Source organism: Mesoplodon densirostris, chromosome 6, assembly GCF_025265405.1.
Source record: "Mesoplodon densirostris isolate mMesDen1 chromosome 6, mMesDen1 primary haplotype, whole genome shotgun sequence".
In the NCBI taxonomy this organism is placed as follows: Eukaryota; Metazoa; Chordata; class Mammalia; order Artiodactyla; family Ziphiidae; genus Mesoplodon; species Mesoplodon densirostris.
The window spans coordinates 56,912,589-56,938,853 of record NC_082666.1 but is presented as its reverse complement, the minus strand read 5'-3'; the positions used below and the strand labels follow the sequence as shown (position 1 = coordinate 56,938,853).

The following is a 26,265-nucleotide window of genomic DNA, read 5'->3' as shown; positions in this document are numbered from 1 at the left end:
TGATCCCCAGTCCAGCTGAGCAAATGCTGTGATACTGCCCACACCATGCCACAACATAGCACTAGATCTGGGACTACCACAAGAGGGGAAAAGATGCAACCTTGGGCTGTGTCTGAGCAGAGCCAGAGACACCTACACAGGTAGTGCATTGTACCTCTGTATGCACATAAGCCCAACTTATTTCAGCACTCCCCTCCTTTGGGGCAAAGGCCCCAGTGGAGGGAGAAGGAAAAACACAACATTTAAAGAGAACAGTACCAGCTCAGGCCCAACCCTTAGGGCTTCCACTCTAGCAACTTGGGAGCAGACCCTGCCCGTGACAGGACAATGAGCAGAGAGGAAGTCCTGCCTCACACCCTGCACAGACTCTAGTTCCTTCAACACCAGCCACACACCCTACCAAACTGATAGTGACAAGCACACCCTGAGGAAAGACGTGACTGGTGTCCACACCAAAGACACTGGGCACACACAGTCTATTTAGGGACACTCCCACATAAAAATGCCCCTTCAAGACCATAATAGATAAATGTTCCACCAAAATTCATAGAGACAGAGATAGCTAAGTGAAATGGAAGAGGAACTACACTCAATTGAAAAAGCCCTGAAAAAATAATGAAACAGAGATAATCAGTCTACCACAATGAGTTGAAAACATTGGTAATAAAAATGATAACTGAATTAGGAAAGAGAATTGATCTAAGCACAGATCATTTTAACAAGGAACTAGAAACTATAAAGAAGACCCAATCAAAAATAAATAATTCAATTACCTATTTTTGATAAAGCACTCTAGAAGCACTGAATCTCAGACTAAATGACACAAGAACGCATAAGTGACCTGGAAGATAGAGTAATGGAAATCACCCAGTCAGAACAGCAGACAGAAAGACAAGTGAAAAACAAACAAAGCAACACAAAAGATCTATGGGATAACATAAAAAGTGCCAACATTCACATTACAGAGGTTCCAGAAGGAGAAGAGAGAGAGAAGGGGATCAAAAACATATTTAAAGAAATTATTGCTGAAAACTTCCCAAACCTAAAGAAGGAAACAGATATCCTTGTACAGGAATCACAAAGGGTCCCAAACAAGAAGAACCCCAACAGACTCACACCATGACATAATTAAAATGGCAAAAGTTAAAGGGAGAATTCTAAAGGCAGCAAGAGAAAAAGAGTCATATACAAGGGAACCCCGATAAGGCTATCAGCTGATTTCTCTGCAGAAACTTTGTAGGCCAGAAGGGAGTGGCATGATACATTCAAAGCCCTGAAAGGGGAAAAACCTGCAACCTAGGATTCTCTACCCAGCAAGATCATCATTTAGAATAGGAGAAATGAAGAACTTCTCAGACAAGCAGAAACTAAAAGAATTCAGCAATACTAAACCCACCTTAAATGAAATGTGAAGGGTCTACTCTAAATGGAAAAGAAGTAAGTATAGGAAAAGGAAAATCCCAATAATAAAGGCAAATATATAATAAGGACTGAAGATCACTTAAATAAGTCAGTATGTAGATTAAAAACTAAAAATTTGTAAAGGCAATTATAACTACAATAAACAGTAAGGGGATAAGCATGAAGATGTAAAATATGGCTTCAAAAACACAAAATGTGGGAGAGGGAAGTAAAATATGTAGATCTTTTAGAATGTGTTTGAACTTAAATGACTATCAGTTTAAAGTAAGTAGATATAATTATGAGTCAACATAAATGAACCCATACCATAGTACCCACAAATCAAAAACCTACCAAAGATACACAAAAACCAAACAGAAAGGAACTTAAGCACACTACAAAAGAAAATTATCAAACCACAATGGGAGAAACAAAAAGAAATGAACAGAGAAGAATTATGAAAACAACTGGAAAAAAGTAATAAAATGTCCATAAGTACATACCTATCAATAATTACTTTAAATGTCAATGGACTAAATGCTCTGATCAAAATACACAGGGTGGCTGAATGAATAAAAAACAAGACCTTTCTATATGCTGCCTACAAGAGATTCACTTCAGGGTGAAAGACACACACAAACTCAAAGTGGGGGAATGAAAAAAGATATTTCATGCAAACAGAAATGACAAGAAAGCAGGGGGAACAATACTCATACCAGACAAAATAGACTTTAAAACAAAGCTATAACAAAAGATCAAGAAGGGCATTATATAATGATAAAGGGATCAATACAGAAAGAGGATATTACATTCATTGACATATATGTACCCAATACAAGAGCACCTAAATATATAAAGTAAATACTAACAGACATAAAGGGAGAAATTAACAGTAACACAATAATAGTAGGAGATTTTAATACCTCACTGACATCAATAAACAGATCATCCAGACAGAAAATCAATAAGGCAACAGAGGTCTTAAATGGCACAATAGACTGTTGCACTTAACTGATATCTACAGGACATTACATCTGAAGAAAGCAGAACACATATTCTTTTCAAGTGCACATGGAACAGTCCCCAGGATGGATCACATACTACATCACAAAACAAGCTTTAACAAATTTAAGAGGATAAAAATTATATCAAGCATTTTTTCTGACAACAGTATGAAACTAAAAATTAACTACAGAAAGAAAAATGAGAAAAGAACAAAGATGTGGAGACTAAACAACATGCTACTAAAAAACCAATGGGTCAACAATGAAATCAAAGAGGAAATCAGAAAATACTTTGAGACAAACATAAATGAAAACACAACTTTACAAAATCTATGGGATGCAGCAAAAGCAGATCTCAGAGGGAAGTTCATAACAATACAGGCCTTCCTCGAGAACTAAGGAAAATCTCAAATAAACAACCTAACCTGCCACCTAAAAGAATTAGAAAAAGAAGAATAAACAAAGCCTAAAGTCAACAGAAGGTAGGAAATAATAAAGATCAGAGAGGAAATAAATAAAACAGAGGTTAAAAAAAAACAATAGAAAGATCAATTAAACCAAGAGCTGGTTTTTTGAAAAGATAAACAAAATTAATAAACCTTTAAGCCAGACTCACCAAGAAGAAAAGACAGAGGACCCAATAAACAAAATAAAAAATGAAAGAGGAGAAATAACAGCCCATATCACAGAGATACAAAAAAAATCATAAGAGAATACTATGAACAGTTATATGCCAACAAATTGGACAACCTAGGAGAAATGGACAAATTTCTAAAAACATACAGCCTGCCAAGACTGAGGCAAGAACAAACAGACAATTTGACAGACCTATCACTAGAAGTGAAATTGGATCTGTAATAAAAAACCTCCCAGCAAACAAAAGTACAGGACCAGACCGCTTCCCAGGGGAATTTTACCAAACACATAAAGAAGAACTAATACTGCTCTTTCTCAAACTATTCCAAAAAATTGAAGAGGAGGGAACACTCTCAAATTCATTCTATGAGTCCACCATTACCTTGATATCAAAACCAAAGACACTACAAAAAGAAAGAGAGAAAACTATAGGCCAATATATTTGATGAATATAGATGCAAAAATCCTCAACAAAGCATTAGCAAACCAAACCCAACAATACCTAAAAAGAATCATATACCATGATCAAGTTGGATTATTCCAGGGTCACAAGGATGTTTCAACATATGCAAATCAATCAATGTGACACACTGTATTAAAAAAAGGAAAGATAAAAATCACATGATCATCTCAATAGACACAGAAAAAGCATTTGACAAAATTCAACAGCCATTCACAATACACACTCTCACCAAAGTGGATACAGAGGAAACATATCTCAGCGTAGTAAAGGCCATTTACAAGAAACCCACAGCCAGTGTAATACTCAATGGTGAAAAGCTGAAAGTATTCCTTTTAAACTCAGGAACAAGAAAAGGATGCCCACTCTCATTGCTTCTATTTAACATAGTATTGGAATTCCTAGCCACAGCAATCAGACAAGAAAAAGAAATAAAAAGCATCCAAATTGTAAAGAAAGAAGTAAAACTGTCACTATTTATAGATGACATGATACTATATACATAGAAAACCCTGAAGTCTCCACCAAAAAACTGTTAGAATAAATGAATTCAGTAAAGTTGCAGGATACAAGATTAATATACAAAAATCTGTTGCTTTTCTATACACCAATAATGAACCATGAGAAAGAGAGCAAAAAAATAATCCTATTTAAAACCCCATCAAAAAGAAAAACACCTAGGAATAAATTTAACCAAGGAGGTGAAAGACCTATACTCTGAAAACTATAAAACACTGATGAAGGAAAATGAAGATGATACAAAGAAATACAAAGATATCCTGTGCTCTCACATTAGAAGAATTAATATTGTTAAAATGGCCATACTACCCAAAGCAATCTACAGATTTAATGTAATCCCTATCAAAATACCCATAACATTTTTCACGCAACTAGAACAAATAATCCTAAAATTAATATGGAACCACAAAAGACCCCAAATTGCCAAAGCAATATTGAGGAAAAAGAACAAAGCTGGAGGGCTTCCCTGGTGGCGCAGTGGTTGAGAGTCCGCCTGCCGATGCAGGGGACACGGGTTCGTGCCTCGGTCCGGGAAGATCCCACATGCCGCGGAGTGGCTGGGCCCGTGAGCCATGGCCGCTGAGCCTGCGCGTCCGGAGCCTGTGCTCCGAAATGGGAGAGGCCACAACAGTGAGAGGCCCGCGTACCGCAAAAAAAAAAAAAAAAAAAAAAAGAACAAAGCTGGAGGTATCACCCTACAGGACTTCAGACTATACTACAAAGCTACAATAATCAAAACATCATGGTACTGGCACAAAAATGACACCTAGATCAATGGACAGAACAGAGAGCCCAGATATAAACCCATGCAGTTATGGTCAATTAATCTATGACAAAGGAGGCAAGAATATACAGTGGAGAAAAGATAGTCTCTTTAATAAGTGGTGCTGGAGAAAATGGACAGCTACATGTAAAACAATGAGATTAGAACATTTCCTCACACCATTACAAAAATAAGCTCAAAATGGATTAAAGACCTAAACGTAAGACTGGAAACCATAAAACTCCTAGAAGAAAACATAGGCAGAACACTCTTTGACATAAATCATAGCAATATTTTTTGCTTTCTCCTAAAGCAAAGAAAACAAAAGCAAAAATAACAAATGGGACCTAATTAAACTTAAAAGCTTTTGCGCAGGAAAGGAAACCATCAACAAAATGAAAAGACAACCTACTGAATGGGAGGAAATATTTGCAAATGATGTGACTGACAAGGGGTCAATATCCAAAATATACAAACAGCTCATACAACTCAACATTCCAAAAAACAATCCAATCAAAAAATTGGCAGGACTTGAATAGAGGTTTTTCTAAAGAAGACATACAGATGACTAACAGGCACACAAAAAGATGCTCAACATCACTAATTATTAGAGAAATGCAAATCAAAACCACAATGAGACATCACCTCACACCAGTCAGAATGGCCATCATCAAAAAGTCTACAAATAACAAATGTTGGAGAGGATGTGGAGAAAAGGGAACCCCTCGAACACTATTGGTAGGAATGCAAATTGGTGCAGCCACTATAGAAAAGAGTATGGAGGTCCCTTAGAAAAACTAAAAATAGAACTACCACATGACCCAGCAATTCCACTCTTGTGTATATATCTAGAAAAAACGAAAATGCTAAATCGAAAAAATACATGCACCCCAATGTTCATAGCAGGCAGCACTATTTACAATAGCCAAGACATGGAAGCAACCCAAATGCCCACCAACAGATGATTAAGAAGATGCACTATACTTATAAAATGGACTATTACTTAACCATAAAAGAATGAAATTCTACCACTTGCCGCAACGTGGATGGACCTGGAGAATATTATACTTACTGAAGTAAGTCAGACAGAGAAAGACAAACACTATGATATCACTTATATGTGGAATCTAACAAATAATACAAATGAATGTATATGCAAAACAGAAATAGACTCAGAGACATAGGAAACAAACTTGTGGTTACCAAAGAGGAGAGGGATGGAGGAAGGGACAAATTAAGGGTATGGGATTAACAGATACAAACTACTATATATAAAATAGTTAAGCAACAAGGATATACTCTATAGCACAGGGAATTATACCCATTATCTTATAACAACCTATAATGGCGTATAATCTGCAAAAATACTCAATCACTATGCTGTACACTTGAACTAACATAATATTGTAAGTCAACTATACTTCAATAAAAACAAAAGCAAAATAAAATGTACAGCTTCTTAAAAGGATAATTTTAATACTTATTTTAAAATTCCAAATATATTAACTTTATAAAGATATCAACTATCTTTATTAATACTCAATTGTTTATTTTCATATGTTTTATTTAGTGGAAATTAAATTAAGATTACCCATCTTTTATAATTACATTTCCATTACCTGGTCCTTATTGTCACAAAACATTTAGTACCCTTTTTATATACTTACTGGATAATAAGATTCTATAATTCTCTCAAGAAAAGTGAATGATATACTGAAGGTACAGAAATTATTCTATTAGTCAATTATTCACATATATTTTGGAACTTCAAAGAAAGGAGCATTTTTCAAAAGTATAAGTGATGACTTATATATGACATAGCAATTAGCAATAATAATTCAGTAATAAATAATCTGAAGCATCACTGGTTCTCAATTTTCTTGCCTTATTTAAATGATTTACTATATTTTTTTACCTTTTATCTCCTTTAAGGTATGTATATGGCTTGATTAGGTTTTTTAAAAAAGGAATATGGGGTATTATTTGTGAAAACGAAGGTCTCTTCTGTTTTCCTCAGGGTCCTCTTTTAAACCATCAAAGTCCAAATAAGTTGTGTAATATTAACAAATACTCTTTCAGGGTTTGGAAAAATATTTAAATTTCTAAGTGTGTCTAATGTTTAAGGTGGGTGTTAACTCTGGGGACAGTGACATCTGTCTATAAAATAGGTTATTCTAGAAAAATACAGAACATTTTACACATCACTCCCCTCTCACAGATCAGCTGCTACTTTGGAACTCAGAAGTGAAAAGAAATATATGTAAATAGATGTAATTTAGGTTAACAACTTTGGTTTCTTAGTTTAACAGAATCTACTCCAGTTAAAATCCTATTTCTCATTAACCTTACAGGAAAATAATGAGGCTTCACACAATATAAACTTAACTTGTGTAAAATTCACAGCTTTGGTGAAACAGGTCGTGAAGAGTATTCATACAAAAACAACGTGTGAGAAACACAGACTGCTGTATATGTCAAGGGTTTTGGGGAGGAGAGCAATTATTGCATGTCATGGATTTTTATGAAATACTAGGTATTTTTCCACCTGTGTTGTGTTTACTGCAGCTGAATCCACAGACTCTCCTTTCTTATGTCACATCAGAGTGCCATGCTTCACATTTTCTTCTTTTTAATGGGAAAGACTCTGAGGATGTCTCTTCTTTCTGAGTAAAGATGACTGTATGTAAAATACATACCTGATGTAGATAAAGAAATGGCAAAAATTAAGACTGATTAACCATCTCTGTGGAAAGAACCATGGTTTTGAAATACAGAGTGCTGCCTGGAGTCCAGGGAGAAGACACTTGCAAAGGAGTCTCAAAGAAGGAATACTTAAAGAGTGTCCAGATTTTCTGCAGAAGGGGAAGTAAAGCAAACTCCTCCATCTTACTGCTCTGTTTATTGCAAGGAAGGAACTTTTCTTTGGCTCTCTCCATTTCCCCTAAAGTTTTACATTTGTCTTCTCTTTTATGTGTTGTTCTTACATACCTGATAGTTGTTATCTTCTAGAGGTAATAATTATCTTAAGGACTTGTGAAGGTTAGAGCTGGAGAAACTAAAATTTAACAACAGAAGTCTGTTTCCCAATTTCCTGGACAAATTAATTAATTGATTAGATTTTCTCAACTGTAAGTTTTTGTCCTATATATTTTTCTTGAGCCTTTAGCACCTACTCCCACTTGCCTGCTAGGAAATGCTAGCACATAAGGGCAAACAAACAGGAAACAAAACAGATATAAATGGGAAATCCAGAAATAGCCAAGTTCACTTAGTTTGACATCTAGATTTTCTTTGTAGATGCTTGTGTTTGTAGTGAAAACTTTTATATTTCATACACAAAGCAGTTACATTTTCTGCTAGTAAAACTGTTCTTGTTCATACAGTGCAAACAGTGATATATTTGATCTCATGAAGACCTGCAAAAAGCATTATAACTTCTAAATACTTCACTAACAAGGTCTAGTTCGTCATGTCAGCCTTCTTTTTCCATCTCTCCCATGTTTACAGACCTTTCTACTAAGGTAGATGGCAGCACAAACCAAAAAGCACAGAAAGAATGCAAAAACAAAACAAAACAGAAAAGCCACTTACCTATAAAGAGCATCATGAGATATATTTTCAGCACATATGGGAAATAGATGGATAAGTCAAAGGGCAGCTTTGTGGAGTAAGTGCCAAATGATTCAAAATAAGGCAGTGACTGATAGATGGCAAATGCTGTTTAAAGAAAAAAGGAATCATGAAGGTTTCCCTCCTTAACTTGCTACAGAGATGTGTATATATGTATGCATAGTTGAAGGATATTCTGAATTTCATAACGACCATCTTGTGATAATTGCTGAATCCTTTTGCCAAAGCTATAGTTTGATATAGAAATCAGATCAGATTGGCAAGGCCATTATAGCAGTGTGATTTGTTGAATTTTGTCCATTTTTTACTTTATTATGCCTACACAAAAATAGTTTACAGTGTTTCTTTTTTTATTGAGGTATAGTTGATGTACAATATAAGCTTCCAGTGTACAACAGAGTGATTCACAATTTTTAAAGGCTATACTCCATTTATAGTTAATATAAAATATCAGCTATATTCCCTGTGCTGTATAATATACCCTTGTAGCTTATTTATTTTATACATAGTAGTTCATACCAAAAATTGTATCTCAAAATACCTGTCCTCTTAGCCACAAGTAGGGGTTACAGACGAATGAACATGGAAAATGCTTCATATATTCTCCTCTTGGAGTTTCATAACACACATTGGTATAGCAGAGATTCTGTCAAGCTCTGCAATAAAGAAACTGGTTTCACCCATTTCCTCAGCTTAACTGGTCTTGGAATAGCTCTTTCTTCCTCCCCATCCCAGCAGTACTTAATAAAAATTCTGAGGAATCATGTGAGAAATGCTGGCCTAAATTATTTTGAGGGAGGAGGCTCATGTCAAATAAAAAGAGATGGACATTCTATGAAATTGTGTCCCATGTATAGACTTTGTATAACATTTCATGGAATAAAATGATAATGTACTATGGTTATATAAGATGGTCTCATCAGGGTAAGCTGAGCGAAGGTACATGGAAACAATGCACTGTTTTTGCAACTTATTGTGAGTCTAAAATTATTATTTTTTAATTTCTTTTTTTAAAAAGACAGAGGAAAACTCAGGCGCCCACAGCTGTTAGAACCAGACAGTGGAATTGGCACAGAGTCTGCAACTGACACTAAAGCAAGCCATCTAAGATTTCCATGGGCAGCACCTAAGTCTCTGGCATTTTATTAGTATAGTTGATTTGATTATGAATATGAACTTGGTTTTTGTCTTATATTATCAGATGGGAAACTACAGTTATTAAAAGATATTAGAATTATCAAAAGTCAAGCAGGTTTTCTTAACTACATGTTTTTATACTTTGGGACATTTGAAATATATAGAATTATATCAAGATAAAATTACTACGCTCTACTACCCAGAATTAATCATTATTGATATTTTGTTATATATGCTTTCAAAATTTTTCTGGATATACTTTGTTTTTTAATTGCAAGAATAAGTTTATGAATCTAATTTTAATAAAAGAATATGCATTTTATGGCAACTATATATAAACATGGCTTTCCTAAGAAAGGAGAATGCTTACAATTATGGAATAAAAAGAAAAGTTTCCTATATATTTAGGAAATATTAGTCATATTTCTACTTTATTCCTTTATATATTCTTTATAGTATTTTTCATATTATCTAACAAATGAATGTACTTAATAAATAAATGTTTCAATGAGTGATGGATTTTGTTCTCAAATAAATGGCCAATCAATTTTTTATGGTTTTCAAGAAGATTACTCCCTAGATTCTTTTGGCATAGTCTATTTGGAAACAAAACAGATTTTTAAATTATATCTAATGTGATTTACCATAAGCTCCTTTTCTCTGCTCACTGGTAGATAGACAACGTGTGGTTATATCATATATACTTTATAATTATTGCCAACGTCACCATCATTTTATGTTAAATATTTCTGTATGTTTTCCCTTAGTTACTTAACATGTGCTCTCTTAATTTCTTTATGCCTTCGGTTTTCAAAAACTTTTATCATGTCTGTTTCAGAGTTCCCTACCAGTCTGCTAAATCCATTACAGAGGGAAGCATATATTCCCCAAATATCCTCAAGCTCTTTGCAAATTGATGCTTTTAATTATTTGATTTTAAGTAGGTTTACATTTAAGCTAAGTAATTAGCCTACTTCACATTGTATTGAATAATTCACTGTTTATTGAGCATGTATACTGGGTGCATAAGACAAAGGAAGAAAGAAACAAAGACAACTCCAGATCCCCATGGAGCTTAGAGGCTAGACAGGGGAATAGACATTAATCAAAGAATCACACAAATGTCTAATTACAACTAAGATAGGTCTTACAAAAGAGATTCATTGGGGGAATTAATGTTGATGAGGAAATTGAGGAACACTTCCCTGAGAAACTAATGACTCATCTAAAGGTAGAGTTAACTGTCACTGGCAGAGGGTAGGCAGCATGGTAGATGGTAAGTGGGAAGGCTAGTCCAGCCAAGGGGGAACTGAATTTCTATGCATTACAAATAATCACTGAGTCACGAAATGTTAAATCCCCTTTGGATGAGTAAACAGACTTAGGTTAAATGATTTACCCAAACTCAGCAAGTTAATGAAGTTAAAGGCCCTCAGATGTCCTCATTCCTCATCCAATATTTTGTCTACTGTGCAGAGCTGCTTCTCCCTTAACTTGACTTTTTAATGTTTTGCTTCTTTGCATCAAGGGAAGTATGCCAGGAAAGATAACACTAAGTCAGCTGAATAGTAGCAAAAATAGTAACTTAATCATCAAAAAGTTTTGTGAATCATCATAACAGGATTGCTTTTGTCAGTAAGCAATACAGAAAAGTCACTCTTTTCTTACCTTCAGCGAGAACACACAAAGGATAAATCGGCATCCATAGTGTTTGACTGAGCCATGTCAAGACAGCATAGGATATTCCAATGACTGATAACATGCTGTAAGTGTACCTGAAAGGAGACAAGTTTGCTCATAAACATCATTTGCTGCTGATGTCTGGGAAATAGGAGAAGAAAATACCTTAGTGTGTAATTGTACACACAGATAAAACTGGAGAGTATGCAAATTCCTTACTTTATTTCCTGTAATGTAAGCAGGAGAAGAGGTAAAAAATGGAGAGAGAGGAACCGTGTTAGTCTGGCTTGTCTTATGGGGTAGATCATGGATAATTATAGAGGGAAGAGAGAAAAATGTAACTCTTATCCCCCAGCAAATTACAGTTACAAGTTTCCTCAAATAGTGACTTCAATTTCACTCAGAAGCCAAGCCCATTTTATGGAGAGGCTAAGTTTTTAAGACAGACAGACTTGTAAATATCTAGTAATGAATTTTAAAAATAAAAAAAATATGTGCCATCTTGTGTGAATAATTAAAGAACTGGCCTTAGGAGCTTGTTTTGGGTATAGGAGGTGGTTTTAAACCTGCCTTTATGATGTAATAGATGAAGTAGTCAAAATCTTTTCATTTCTCAAGCTTAAGCATACATCAGCATCACTCAGAGGGCTTGCTAAAGCACAAATTGTTAGGCCCTATCTCCAGAGTGTCTGATTCAGTGGACCTGAGAATCTGTATTACAAACAAGTTCCAGGTGATGCTGATGCCACTGGTCCAGGGACCATACTTAGAACTACTGGAATAGGCAGTGCATACATATGGCAAAACAAAATTCAAAACCTTGAAAACATGAATGCAGAAAAGTAAATCTTTCTCTCATTCCAAGACCCTAATTCCACTCCTCAGAGGCAATGACCAATGCCCATTTCTCATATATTCTTTCCAAAATATTTTTGCATATACTTACCTATGTGTATATATACTATATATAATATACATCAGCAGTGCAAGCACTCACCAAACATAGCATGTTATCAAACTTTTTGTTCTTTACCAATATAAGGGAAAAATGGTATCTCACTGCTTTGATTTTTTTTTCTCTTATTACAAGAGTAGGTAAGAATCTTTTCATATGTTTAAAAATCACTTCTGATGAAGTCCAATGTATCTCTTTTTGTTGTTGCTTGTGTTTTTGGTATTAAATCTAAAAATCCATTGTCAAATCCAAGATCAAAAACATTTACCCCTATGTTTTCTTCTAAGAGTTTTATAGTTTTAGCTCTTCCATTTAGGTTTTCAATCCTTTGAGTTAATTTCTGTATGGTGCAAAGTAAAGGACCAAATTCATTCCTTTGCATGTGGATATCCAGCTGTCCCAGCACCATTTGACCAAAAGACTATTTTTCCCCATTGAACGACCTTGGCATCCTGTCAAAAATCAACTGACCATAAATTTGCGAGTTCATCTCTGGACTGTCAATTCTATTCCACGATATATCCTTATGTCCATTATCACACTCTTGATGTGTGCAACTTTGGTTGCTTTGTAGTAAGTTCTGAAATTGGGAAGTGTGAATCTTCCAACTATGTTCTTTTTTGAGATTGTTTTGGCTACTCTGGGTTCCTTGGGTTTCCATATGAGTTTTAGGATCAGCTTCTCAGCTCCTGCAAAGAAGCCAGCTGGGATTCTGATAGGGATTGCATTGAATCTGTAGATCAACTTGAGGAGTGTTCCATCTTAAAAACATTGTCTTCAAACCATAAACACGGAATATCTTTCCACTTATTTAGATCTTCTTTAATTTCTCTGCACAATATTTTATAGTTTTTAGTGTACAAGTTCTGCCCATCTTTTGTTAAATTTATGTCTAAGTACTTTATTTTTTGATGTTTTGTTGTCTTAATTTTATTTTAGGATAGGCCATTGCAAATGTGTAGAATACAATTAATTTTTGTACAGCTGACCCTTGAACAACACAGGTTTGAACTAAGCGAGTCCACTTATATGCAGATTTTTTTCAATAGTAAATACTACAGTACTACACTATCTGGGGTTGGTTGAATCCAGATGCAGAACCTAAGATACAGAGGAACTCTGTATACAAGGGGCCAACTATAAGTTATATGTGGATTTTCAACTGTGCGGAGGGTCAGCATCCCAACCCTTATGTTGTTCAAGGGTCAACTGTATATTAATTTTGTATTCTACAACTTTGCTGAACTAGCTTATTCTAATATTTTTTAGTGAATTCCTTATGATTTTTTATATACAAGATCATGTCATCTACCAGTAGAGATAATTTTACTCCTTCCTTTCCAATGTGGATGCTTTTACATCATTTTCTTGCCTAACTGCCATGCCTAGAACTTCCAGTACAATGTTGAATAGAAGAGGCAAGAGTAGACATTGTTGTCTTATTCCTATCTTTGGAAGAAAGATCAGTCTTTCATCAATAACCATTATGTTAGCTGTGGAGTTTTCACAGATGCTTTTATCAGGTTGAGGAAGTTGTTTTTCAAAAAGTCATTCTAGGGTAAATTGGGAAGATAATTCTGCCCCCATTTTACAGAGGAAAAAAAAATGAGTTTTTAAAAGGTTCAGTACTTAGGAATTTCACTCCTAAGTTAAGAGAAATGAAAACATGTGCACACAAAAGCTTGTACGTGGATGTTCACAACAGCATTCCTCCTAACCAAAAAGTAGAAACAACCCAAATGTCCATCAACTGATAAATGAATAAATAAAAATTGGTATATCAATATAATGGAATATTATTCAGCTATAAAACGAAATAAAATACTGATACCTGTTAAAACATGGACGAACCTTGAAAACGTTATGCTAAGTGAAAGAACCCAGTCACAAAAGGCGCATATGATTCCATTTATATGAAATGTCCAGAATACGCAAATCTATACAGACAGTAGGTTAGTGGTTGCCAGGGCTGGGAGGAAAAGGGAATTGGGTGCAACTGCTAATGGATTTGGGGCTTCTTTGGGGGGTGATGAAAACGTTCTCAAATTAGATAGTGGTGATGTCTTTACACATGTCTTTGAATACACTAAAATCGAAAATTTTTATACTTTAAAAGGGTAAATATTAAGGTCCATGAATTATCGCATTACTGTTATTTTTAAGGTTGTGTGATTTGCCCAAGATCATATAGCAGTGGAGGTGAGGTTCATACTGAGATCTTCCACTTCTATGTCCAAAATTCTTTCCATCACATCACGATACCACTCTCAATGCCAAAAGCACTTTGTTCTCTGATGGGTCAACTGAGCTTATCTGAGACTGAATCGACACTGAAAGAGTTGGGCATACCAGAGAATGAAACATCAGAAAGCCACAGTCCCAGATGCGGCTCCATGTCTCATAAACAGAAAGTCATGGGCTACAAAACTCTCTGAAGTTTGCCCCAAGTCCACAAATCTTTCAGTTAAAAGTGAGAAATAACTAAGTTATATATAACAAAGAATTATAGTCACTTTAATTCAACAAAATATTTCATTAAATTCATTCTACTTAGAATATCTTAACTCAGCCAAGTTATTGACAATATAATAAAGAATTTATATAACCTTAGCTAAAATGCTAGGGTTCTTTTGTTACCCATCCACATCCAGATCTTTCAAGTAGGAGGGACAGTTCTCATTTGTGAGAGCTTGAAGTAGCAGTTAGGAGCCTCTCCAAAGTGAGCCACTGAGCAAAGGGCTCAGCAATTTTACACCATTGCTGGTAGAGATAACACACAAAGTTTTAGAATTAGAAGGAAACATAACACCATCTGGAGCAAGGGTTCTTAACCTGAGGTCCAAGGATTCCCAGTGAGTCCATGAAAGAACTTCAGTTATTCGAACCCATTGAAATTGTATACAAATATGTTTGTGGAGGTATGTTTTTTCTCCAGAGAGATAAGGCCCTATATTTAAAATAGTCTTGAATTCCAAGAAACCAACTTTGTAAATTGTGACTATGATAGAATAAAAGTCTTGCTTTGCTTATTAAAGTAACACATACCAGAGCAATGGCAAAGAACGCCTTTCATTAGCAACAGCTGCGAGGTTTATTCCAAATTGGTGTATGCCAAGTCTTCTGCTGGGAACCTGATGCAATGATTTGCTCTTGATACCATGGTAGGTTTCCATTATCTTTGATATGCCCATTATGGAAAGCACTAAAAATACATTTCCATACCAAGATAAAATAATATGAAAAGGGGTTATGTATTTCTCTCTCATTCAGAGTAACCAAATGTAAGCAGCTATTACTGGCTTCACTGTAGAAAGCAATTTGGCTTTGTTTTAAGAGATTATTTTGCCTCCTTACCTAACCATATCCAATAGATTCCAAAAGGTGAATAAAACACACACCACGTATTTCTCTTGGACTTCCTCTTGACTGGTGATCACCACAAAGAGGATGATTATTCTCTCAGTGAGCTAACAAAGAAATAGCAAAGTCAAGAATTAGGATCATCTGTTAAGCAGGTAGGTAATTTTCTAATTTTAAAAACCAGAGTTCCTCTTAAAAGTATGCTTTAACTATAAATATACATACTACACAGTTGACACGATCTCTGAGGGAGCAGGGTTACAGATGAATTTCATTTCCTCCTTTTTGTTTGTCTGCATTCTCCAAATTATATGTAATGAATAAAAAGATAACATATTTCATCTGAATCAGGGCATGTCCCTTCTTGTGATACATGCACACATGGTTTTTACTCACTTTGACAAGCTTTTATTGAGTGTCCACTATGTATCAGATGCTAAGACTACATATATAATGAAAGCATGGTCCTTGCTACACAGGGTAGCAATGGTAGAGGAGAATGTGGGGCAGTAACTATAACACAGTGTGAATAATGCTGTCATTTAAAGGGCTATATATCGGAGAACAGGGGAGGGAGATAACTGTCTGAGAAAAAGATGCAGACAGATTTATGGAGGCAGGCAACATTTCAGTTGGATCTTGAGGAATGGACAGGGGTTTGTCAGGTAGACTGGTTAGGAGAATGGGCATCCTAGGCCAAGGGAGCAGCCTGAGCAAAGAGGCAGAGGTGTGAAAACACATGGTGTGCTGGGGAGTAAGGAGAAGCCCTGGGGGCTAGAGAGGAGGTGCACAGAAGGGAATCCTAGGAGATAAAATTGAAAATGTGTTGGGGGCTGGGATGTGAAGAGTTTTGAATGACAGGCTGAGAAATTTCCATTTCATCCAACAAGGAAGCACCCATAGTTTGCGGGGGTTTGGGGAGTTTTGCTTTGTTTTTAGGTTTTTTGGTGGGGGTGGGTGGGAGGTGGGAGAAAGGGAGAAAGGTGAAGCGATATAATCCTAACCCACATAAACTAGCGGAAAATGAAAAGAATTCAACAAATTCGTATTTTTCCAAGTCAGTAAGCATCTATAGATCATTAAGAATGCACACATTTATGGCTCAACTCCAGTTACTGACCTCAAAATATACATTCCTCTTTCCAATCTAAATATAATGTAACTTCTTATGCCATATTAATATACTTCGTACACTCTGCATTTTTTGTTTGTTTGTTTGTTTTTGCAGTATGCGGGCCTCTCACTGTTGTGGCCCCTCCCATTGTGGAGCACAGGCTCTGGATGCGCAGGCCCAGCGGCCATGGCTTACAGGCCCAGCCGCTCCACGGCATGTGGGATCCTCCCAGACCAGGGCATGAACCCGTGTCCCCTGCATCAGCAGGCGGACTCTCAACCACTGCGCCACCAGGGAAGCCCTTGTTTGTTTTTAATAGAACATTTTACTTTCCTCACAATGGTCGAAGGAAAATATCCCTGAGATTGAGGGAGCATATTTAGTGATAAAGGAAAGATGCGGGCTGCTTTGTATTTTTCAATAGCTGTCTATTTTTAAAGCTGATCAAGGACTAAAGACTGGGATAATCTATGACTTAGAATCATAGGTTGTTAGTCCTAGAAAATCACCTAGTGCAGAGAAATCCAGGATTTGCCAACATTGGGCCACATGATCAGAAATCCACATGTAGAAGCTGTATCAGCGTGTTTATAACCACATTGGTGAGAGGGCCCTTGCTTGGCTAAGAAAATTAGATATGATTCAAACCTTAGTCCATCAATGGAAGCTACCTACATGGCTGTTTTTCTTTCGTCAGTCTTTCTTTACAATGCCCTAGTTTCTTGATTTAACCATATTTATATAACGAATTAGACTTAACTGCAATGATAATTACCGAATGATCCAAGCTTGCTGCTATGACACCCGGCAGCCTTCGGATACAAGATCTTAGCAGTAAACAAGTATTTAGGCACTGCCTAATCCTACATTTGATCAGTGCCTGCTAATTAGGAAAATTATCTATTTTTTGACAAAAATCTCAGGAGGTACACACATGAATGCATACACACATATTTCTAATTACATGGCTGATTATTGAAAGAGAGAACATAAGCTACCTTTTGATAAGATGGCTCTCTAAGGGCCCTGCTAGATACTTGCCCAACCCCACCTTTTTACATATAAGGAAACTGGGAACCAGAGAAGTTAAGTGACTTGCCCATACTAGTGGCAGACCTGGAAACATATATACCCCAAGTCTCCTGGTTTCCAGAGTTGTAGGCAATCCCTGATGTCAGGCTGCCCCTCAACTAATGAGTAGGGAGGGAAAACTCTCCTAAAAGAAAGAGACTGGAGCTGCACAAAGAAACTCACTCTGTTTAAAACCATCACATGAGGGACTGTGGCATGTTAGTGATGGTAACCTGATTGCAGAGAAATCAGCAATCAGCATGCCCCCCAAAACACAATCACATACATACAGGAAGGTATGTGAAGGCCCTCCCCACATACGATGTCAGTCTAATTAACAAATTATCTGATGGCTATTTAACTCTAACTTGACCGTTCAATGGCAATACAATGGGAGAATTTAGGAGGCGATATTCTTAAATTGGTAAAAAGCCAATATTTATTAGTTACTTTGTGCCAGGTCCCAAACACACAGCCATCTCATTTGATCTCCATAACGACCCTAAGAAGTGCTATTGTTATTATCTGCCTTTTACAAAGGACACTGCATTTTACAAAGTGAAAGTGACTTGCCTATAGATATGGAATCAAAGTCTAGACAATGTCATTCTAAATTGCTTGTTCTGAAACACTAAGACATTTTCGCCTTTGTTATTTTATGGGCTACACCTTCGCATAATGTCTATGTTATAGTCTATTCTCAAAAAAAAAAAAAAAGCCTCTCCTGAAAAGTTAAACCTTAAAACAAGAACTTACTTGATTTTCTAAATCAACACCAAAATAATTTTGAAGAATAGACTTCTAAAATTTATTACTTTTCTTTACATATAATAGTTTGACCAGTTATTTGGAGCTTTACACTTAGGAAAACTTAGCACTTTGTCATTTTAAACAAATCCTATGAGAACATGACAATTACTAATGAATGGTCTTGTAATGTTTTGTGCAACTCAAACAGGCAGAATAAAAGCACAGTAAAAACACTGTAACTTAGGCCAAATTAAACAAAGTGGTAATGTGGTTAATTCAAAAATTTGGTAACTACAAAATAAAAATATTTTGCATTTTTATGTTCTATTTGGGAATCCTGAACTCCAGATTAAGCAATGACTAAAACTGTTAATTTATAAATGGCATTTAGCAAAGTAGTCATAAACTATTGAAGGAGTAAAAAATCACACTTCAACTATAGAGAGAATTTCTACAATCTTAAAAATAAATTAGTTTTAGCCTCAAAGACTACTATATTACTAAAAGGATAACCCAAACTATTTTAAATCCTGTAAACTTTCATTGAGAACTTCAGAAACATACCCTTAAATGTTCAAATCACCACATTCTTCTGTAAGACAAAAGCATCTAAATACTATTTATATATTTTTACTTATTCATCAATCAAGAGATATTTATTGAGTGCACTGTTCTGAATCCCGGGGGGTATAACACCGTGAACAAGACCAAGTCCCAACCTTCATGGTATTTATGTCCTAGTTTATGAGATAGACACTGTAAACAAATGTAGCATAATAGTTGAGCATTCAGGAAAACTAGCCCAAATCCAAATTTTTGCTCCACGATTTACAATTTATGTGAATGTGGATAAGTTATTTAACTTTTGTGTTAAGTAATTATGCTGGAGATAAAAATAAGCATAATGTAGTGATTAGTATATTTACAGGAAAATACATTTTTCTATATAATCAAGACTATCAGTGAATAAAAAAGTTAATCTCAGCATCTCTAAAATCATACTGTGAATATAGATTTATAACTATCACACCAAAGAACTCCACTGATCAAATGCAAAAAATACCAGAAAAATCGAAAATCTTACGTACAGAGTGAATTGTACGTAATAATTCATTATGTACAGAGTGAATAATTCATTCTCAGGAAGCATCAAAGTTTTGGGAATCTCATAGCACAACACTATCCGCAGTACAGTTTTATCTCTAACAATATAAACCTGTTCCCAACTCAAACTGGAGAGAAAATCTATATGACTTTATGGAAAAAAAAAATTAAATCTATCAATGCAAAGAAGCACCTGTGTCATGGATTAAAAGAAATTAGGGTGAAACGTTGCTGTTTTCCTAAAAGGGTTTATTTTAAGACACTCTCCTTGGGTATATCCTTCATATTTGTCCTTATGAATCTGTGACTGTGAAATCTTTGGAATGATTTTTGACAAGCAGACCCGTGCTTGTCCTTATCAGAAATAGGGTGTGGTATCGGTAAAAATAAAAATTGTTCTGGCAATTTGGGCTCACAAATAGAAGTTCTGTAGGCACGATAATTTGGGGGTAATAACTCCCAGTGTTTTGATTTATAGATTTAAAAAATTGTGTAAAATGAAGACATGTGCAGCGATGTTTATTGGGATGCAAAGGTAAGGAGGCAGAATTTAGCCGTTTTAATTCAGTTATGTATGAAGTCTTTGCATTTCTCAAAAGGTAAAGGAGGAAAGTGGATAACTCTGAGGGTTTCCTAAAGGCACATCAGCCTAATGCCATAATACAAAGGTCAGTTTTGTGGATATTTTCCCCTCTCTTTGAGTTGAAACATCCTAAAGCTATATCAATAAAAACCTCTTTCTCGGGCTTCTGCACAAGCGAAGTCAGAAGAAAGCCCTTCAAAATCAATATTTCAGGGTTGGTGGTACTTCCGCTCCATAAAAGAAAGTTGTTTTGATTAAATATACTAAAATAGTTTCCCAATTCAACTTTTTTTAAAAAATCAAGCTAATAAAATACGCAAGCTCATTTGGGAGCAAAGCGTTAGAGAGGAGAGATGCCGAGTTTTCACTTATCACTTTTAATTATAGTTATATTCTACTTTTGGACCTTTTTTACTTTCCCATTTTATAAATTAAAAATACAAAAGTTTACTTTATTTCCTGATATAATTTTAACTGGCATGTAATTGTTTCCAAAAATGGATGTATATAAACAACTATTTATGTTATCGTTTTGCCTTTTTCCTCTAAATTGTATCTTTAAAAAAGACATAAACTATACATCTCTGTGTTAACTTATTATAGTCTTATTGTCAATGGGTTCCCCCCCTTTCTTTTACCAATTGTAATATTAGAAAATCAAGTGGCTCTTCCCTAACTGTCAAAATAAATATGTGTATAAAACATTTAAAAATGTACAGAAGAAAACACAGAAAACAAACATACCCTCCTAAACACACACCACCGTCATTTGATACATGTGATTCTAATCGCTCAACTAGCTAAGAGTTCCTACCGCTTTTGGGAATTACCTATCTTGATATTTTGGAAGAGCAGTTCCCAAAAAGAGAATTCTATTGTGACTTAGCAATCTCACAAAGGTAATGTCAAAATAACATCACAAATGAGTGAACATGTTTTTCAACCTACTTGAAAGCAGCTAGACACCATGCATTTTTCCAGATACTATACGCAATCAGCTATGATTACTGTATGAGTAGCTTAGCCACATTCTTAACTAGTTTCTTCACTTAAAAGTGGGGAAACAGGAAAACCAAGAATAATTACACAACTTTAGACTTTTGTTTGGTTATTTTAAAGTTAGGGGCCTCAGAGTCATCTCATAATGAGGGAATTCTTCTAATTATCTGCAGAACTCTAATAAAAGAAGAGGGCAGAAAATGAAACTTTGGACCCGATGCTGTGTTCTTGAAGCTTTTTACAATACTATGTCCATTCTGAAAACCATAGAAAAGATAGTAAATGAATAAAAGAAACAGAGGACAGGTAAAATCTCAAAGAGATAAAAAGAGGAAGCCAAACATCACAACAAAAATTAACAATAATCAGCCCAGGATGAGAATGGTAACTGTCTTCGCTACTATGATGATCCCTGATTGCTCCTGACAACAGAAACTTAAAAATCATTTGAGCCCCATCAACAGTAGACTTTGCCACCTCACCTTTAAATAAAAAGTGTCAGTATATACTTGCCATTATTTTTTAATTACCAAACCAGGATATATTCTGATTACAGTGATCATACTTCCATAAGCCACTACAGTTTCAATTAATAGTGATTAAAATCACACTTAAATATTCTGGAATTTTTAGAACTGCAAGAAATCAGATTACTAAGTTGTATAATACTTTCTATTTTTGGATAAGCCTACATACTTTTGGAGAGCATAAAATATATGCATATTTTCTAGACATATTCAAGATGCTCTTCTTTCTTACAAATTTAACTGTCCTGTTTCTCACTTGCATTTCCTTCTTTGGAAATAACTAAAATAACACTGCTCTTAACTTTGAAACTGCTGTTTTACCATAAAATTAATATTATCCAATTTAGCCTAAAAAAGTACAAAATCCAAAAAAGTATGCCAAAAGAAAACATGACTTAGATTCAGATAAATGATCATACTCCAAGCAAAATAATTCCATATGACAGAATACAACTTATTTAACCTGGGTTGTTAATTCTGTTCTCTAAAAGTAGCACTAGACGATGCTATATGCATCTTAGTTGTTAACAAATAATAAATACCAATAAATCTTTTCCTAAATAATATGCTTCTTCTGGGACAGATGTGTACCCCTTTTTATTTTGTAAGGAAATACATTTAAGGCATTTCCATCTAGGTTTTGGCTAGCTAACTGACTACTACTGTTACTAGTTTGTACTCTAAATATTGCCCCAATTTTTATTTTACATTTGATATGTCAACACTGAAAATGTCTTCATCCTAATGAATACTATTTCTCTACTTTTACTGAATAAGCAAAATTTAAAATCTCCCGTGAACTTGCAATGCTGAGTTCTTGATAGGCTCCTCAAGTTTATACTCCGATTTCCATCTTTTTTTTTTTTTTTTTTTTTTGCAGTACGTGGGCCTCTCACTGTTGTGGCCTCTCCCGTTGCGGAGCACAGGCTCCGGACGCGCAGGCTCAGCAGCCATGGCTCACGGGCCCAGCCGCTCCGCGGCAGGTGGGATCCTCCTGGACCGGGGCATGAACCCGTGTCCCCTGCATCGGCAGGCGGACTCTCAACCACTGTGCCACCAGGGAAGCCCCTCCGATTTCCATCTTTTCAACTTTCATGGTATTTTAAGCAAATTTTAATACAAGGATCTATGCCACTCCTTCAATCAACAAAATTTAAGGTGTATGTTTCTGTTATAAGCACTTTGCTAGGTGCTGGCAATACAATCAGATTCTGATATTTCAAATATTTTTACAATGCAAATTGGTCACATTTTGTTATCCATTTTTCCAATTTATTTTGCAAATAGTTAAAATTATACTCATGTACATACCTTTTCTATAAATTTTAAACATATGCTCATATAGTCACTTAACCCTTATCTCTCCTTATGGAAAATACCACTTTTTTGTTTTTCTTGCCTTAATTCAGCAATGATTTAGTATACTAAATATCTACCAGTGACTTTCCCACCTTCCTTCAACCTGCCTTTAAAAGGAACAATGGTCATCTAGGGCTAGAGACAACTGATACCTAAAATAACAGCAATAGCAACCAGGTATTGTATTCTTTTTTTTTTCTGTTTTAACATCTTTATTGGAGTATAATTGCTTTACAGTGGTGTGTTAGTTTCTGCTTTATAACAGGATGAGGTAAGTTTTTCATGGAATTCTCCTTGTTAGTGATGTGGGTTGCAAATTAGCAAAGGTTGGCTTTTTCACTGCCATAAAGTCAACAGAGGCTATAAATAGAACAAAGTTAAGTATGCAACAAATTCTATAATACAAATAATGTGATTAAAACCTACCTGCAGAAACCTAGGCAGAAGATGGTCTGATTCAATGCCAACATATATGTGCAGCAACTCCAAGAGGGAAATAGATTGGCAAAGTCGCATGACAAGTCCAATTGCATAAAAAGTGTCAACCACTGAATCTGTGTCCAGTGAATTAAAAATACAGACATGGTAAGTAAAACATAGATCACAACCCAAATCTATAAAGCACTTTGAAATACAGTTGAGACTCCTTACTTCCTTTTTCATAGTACATGTGAGAAATTTCCTAAATAGATTACTAAATTACAAAGACTATGTAACCAAAGAAAGCACTTTGTATCATTGCACATTTTAATTGCTCCTCTTCCAGAAAGGATTTAAAACTTGAAAAAGGCGGCTCCATGGCCAAAGCTAAAGCATTTATTCCCCATTTATGAGATTCTAAAGCAATCCCAGCATAAAAGTAAACAGCTAGACTGTAGACTGCACCAGTGAAAACAGGTTGGAGGTGAGTTTATTAAAGAAGCTGTGGTGCCCACACCTTGTCCATTGACAAGAAAATGACAGAGATGAGAAAATACTATTTCAGAGAAGCTTTATGGAAATGAGATTAATGATGCCGTGATATCAAATAACATCTTACATGTATCTAGCATTTATGGCTCATACATATGTAGTCAGTGCTTCCTGGATTTCTTTGAGTTTTAAACACTGGAACTTGGGCCCATTGCAGAGGGCCCAAAACAAATACTGCATTTGGAGAGAGCTGAAATGGGAGGCAAACAAATGTTCCTCTAAATAGGATAAATGTGTTGGTTTAAATTTTAAAATGAAATCCTGCCATGTTAAGAATCTTCTAGGGAAGTCTTTGTTGTCTTCACTCCCTAGTGATCATTCACATGATAATAATTTATCAAACACAAAGGGTGTCTCTTCTCAGCAGCTCTATGAGATAGACATTATTATCATCCCCATTTCACAGGTGATTTCTGAGGCACAGTCAATGCTCTTATCCATGGCCCTGCACTTGCTATAAGAGAATTATCAGTCACACGGCTCCTTGAAGGAAGAAAGTAGCAGACGTTACTAGTCCAGTTGCTTGAGTGCTGTTGAGCTACTTAATTTATACACTGACTCAGGAACTGAACTGAACCCCACATAGTTCTTTTCAGTCTGCCTTCCATATGAATGGGTTGTGTTTCTTTAATAATACGTAGCTTTTATAATTATAACGGCAGGATAACAATTAAGAACTAAGTACACTGCTGACTAAGGCATTTTTCCTACTGGAAAGGCCAGGCAGCATAAGAAAGAGTTACTCATGTTGTGAATGACCTATAATATGCCCTCAAAGCCACAGCTAACTTCCAAGGTCTAGAAGTGATGTTTTTTCCTACAAATATAAGGGAAGTTTTCCTAAGCCCTGTGTTTTCCTCTGCTTGAGGACTCCCAACAGTCATAGTTGAAATTCAAGCCTCAGGCTGTATCTTTGGAGGTTCTTAACAAAGGCAATAATTTATCTGTAGATTTGCAGTAATGAAAAAGCAACATTTATGGTGCCACAGAAGTAGATTAATTTTCTTATGATACAGAAGTCTGAATTGATGAGCACAGCATGACTTTTCCCAGATATATCCTAGATGTTTGTTGTTAGCTGAAACCAGCAGTTGCTCAAATTGTCAAGTCACGCAACAGTTGTAAACTGTGATGACACTTACCCATGTGGGGATGGAACGTGAAAAGAATGTTATTTTGACAGTCAGAATGTTAAATGACAGTGATTCATTTTTTGGAAAACTGAAATGCATTTAAAATCTTTACTTTTTAGGAAAGTGGAGGAAGCTTATGATTTAAACCATTAATGCTAACTCCCATATAGGTGATGAGTCATCTACAAAGTGTATCATTTTCGGGCCTCCCTGGTGGCGCAAGTGGTTGAGAGTCCGCCTGCCGATGCAGGGGATACGGGTTCGTGCCCCGGTCTGGGAGGATCCCATATGCCACGGAGCGGCTGGGCCCGTGAGCCATGGCCGCTGAGCCTGCGCGTCCGGAGCCTGCGCGTCCGGAGCCTGTGCTCCGCAACGGGGGAGGCCACAACAGTGAGAGGCCCGCATACCGCAAAAAAAAAAAAAAAAAACAAAAAACAAAAAACAAAGTGTATCATTTTCTTATGGACACATTGCCCTTTAAAGGGACCAAACAGAAGCCTGGGGAATATAAACATTGTCTTTCATTTGTTAGTAGTTTCCTGAAACTACTGAAACCTGGGGAATAAAAAACAAGAGAAGAATTGGTTAATTCCTGATTTCTCTGCAAAAAATGTTTTACTGGAATTTACAGATTTCTACAACACACACCAAATCTGCTAAGGTTTGGTGCAGAACCAAAAAGGAAGAGTGAAATGGCACCACCCCAATGTCATGTCTATGTTTTCAGGGCAAATGCCTACTCAGGGGGAAGCCACATACCTTTCCCTCATCTTACCTCCCCCGCTCCTCCAAAAAGGTTTTGGTTTTTTCAGTAAGAACAAAGTATGCTTACTGAAAAATATGGTCACTACATTTTAGAGAAGTGAAGGCTATTAGGTGCAATTCATAGAAGTTAAAAAATTATTATAACCAGGACTAGGTGAAAACGAGGATTAAAAGTTAAAAATCCAAAACTCTTTTGGGCTTTTACCTTTTCCAAATGAAAAGAATCTGACTGTCATATTTGTGAATATCCATGAGTGGCCACAGAACTGGATTAAGTAGTAGATGAAAAGATAGGCATTCTTCCTATACCTACAATAAATACAGGAAAATACTTCATTTAAAC

The 26,265-nt window shown here is 35.7% G+C and overlaps 1 protein-coding gene across 2 annotated transcripts in view; it reads right to left on the bottom strand.

Annotated features, from left to right (window-relative positions):
* The window catches only part of HACD4 (3-hydroxyacyl-CoA dehydratase 4), a 57,147-nt gene that overhangs the window by 29,185 nt on the left and 1,697 nt on the right, over positions 1-26,265 (bottom strand). The window contains exons 2-7 of one of the 2 annotated variants that reach the window (XM_060102017.1): positions 26,128-26,231; positions 23,479-23,606; positions 15,540-15,652; positions 11,219-11,325; positions 8,375-8,500; positions 7,233-7,479 (exon numbers count right to left, since the gene is read on the bottom strand). In XM_060102017.1, the coding sequence (XP_059958000.1) occupies positions 7,397-7,479; positions 8,375-8,500; positions 11,219-11,325; positions 15,540-15,652; positions 23,479-23,606; positions 26,128-26,231 (661 nt within the window). In that variant the 3' untranslated portion in view covers positions 7,233-7,396. Of the gene's footprint in view, positions 1-7,232; positions 7,480-8,374; positions 8,501-11,218; positions 11,326-15,539; positions 15,653-23,478; positions 23,607-26,127; positions 26,232-26,265 lie in introns of those variants that run through there. The other variant, XM_060102016.1, reaches the window with a different exon arrangement.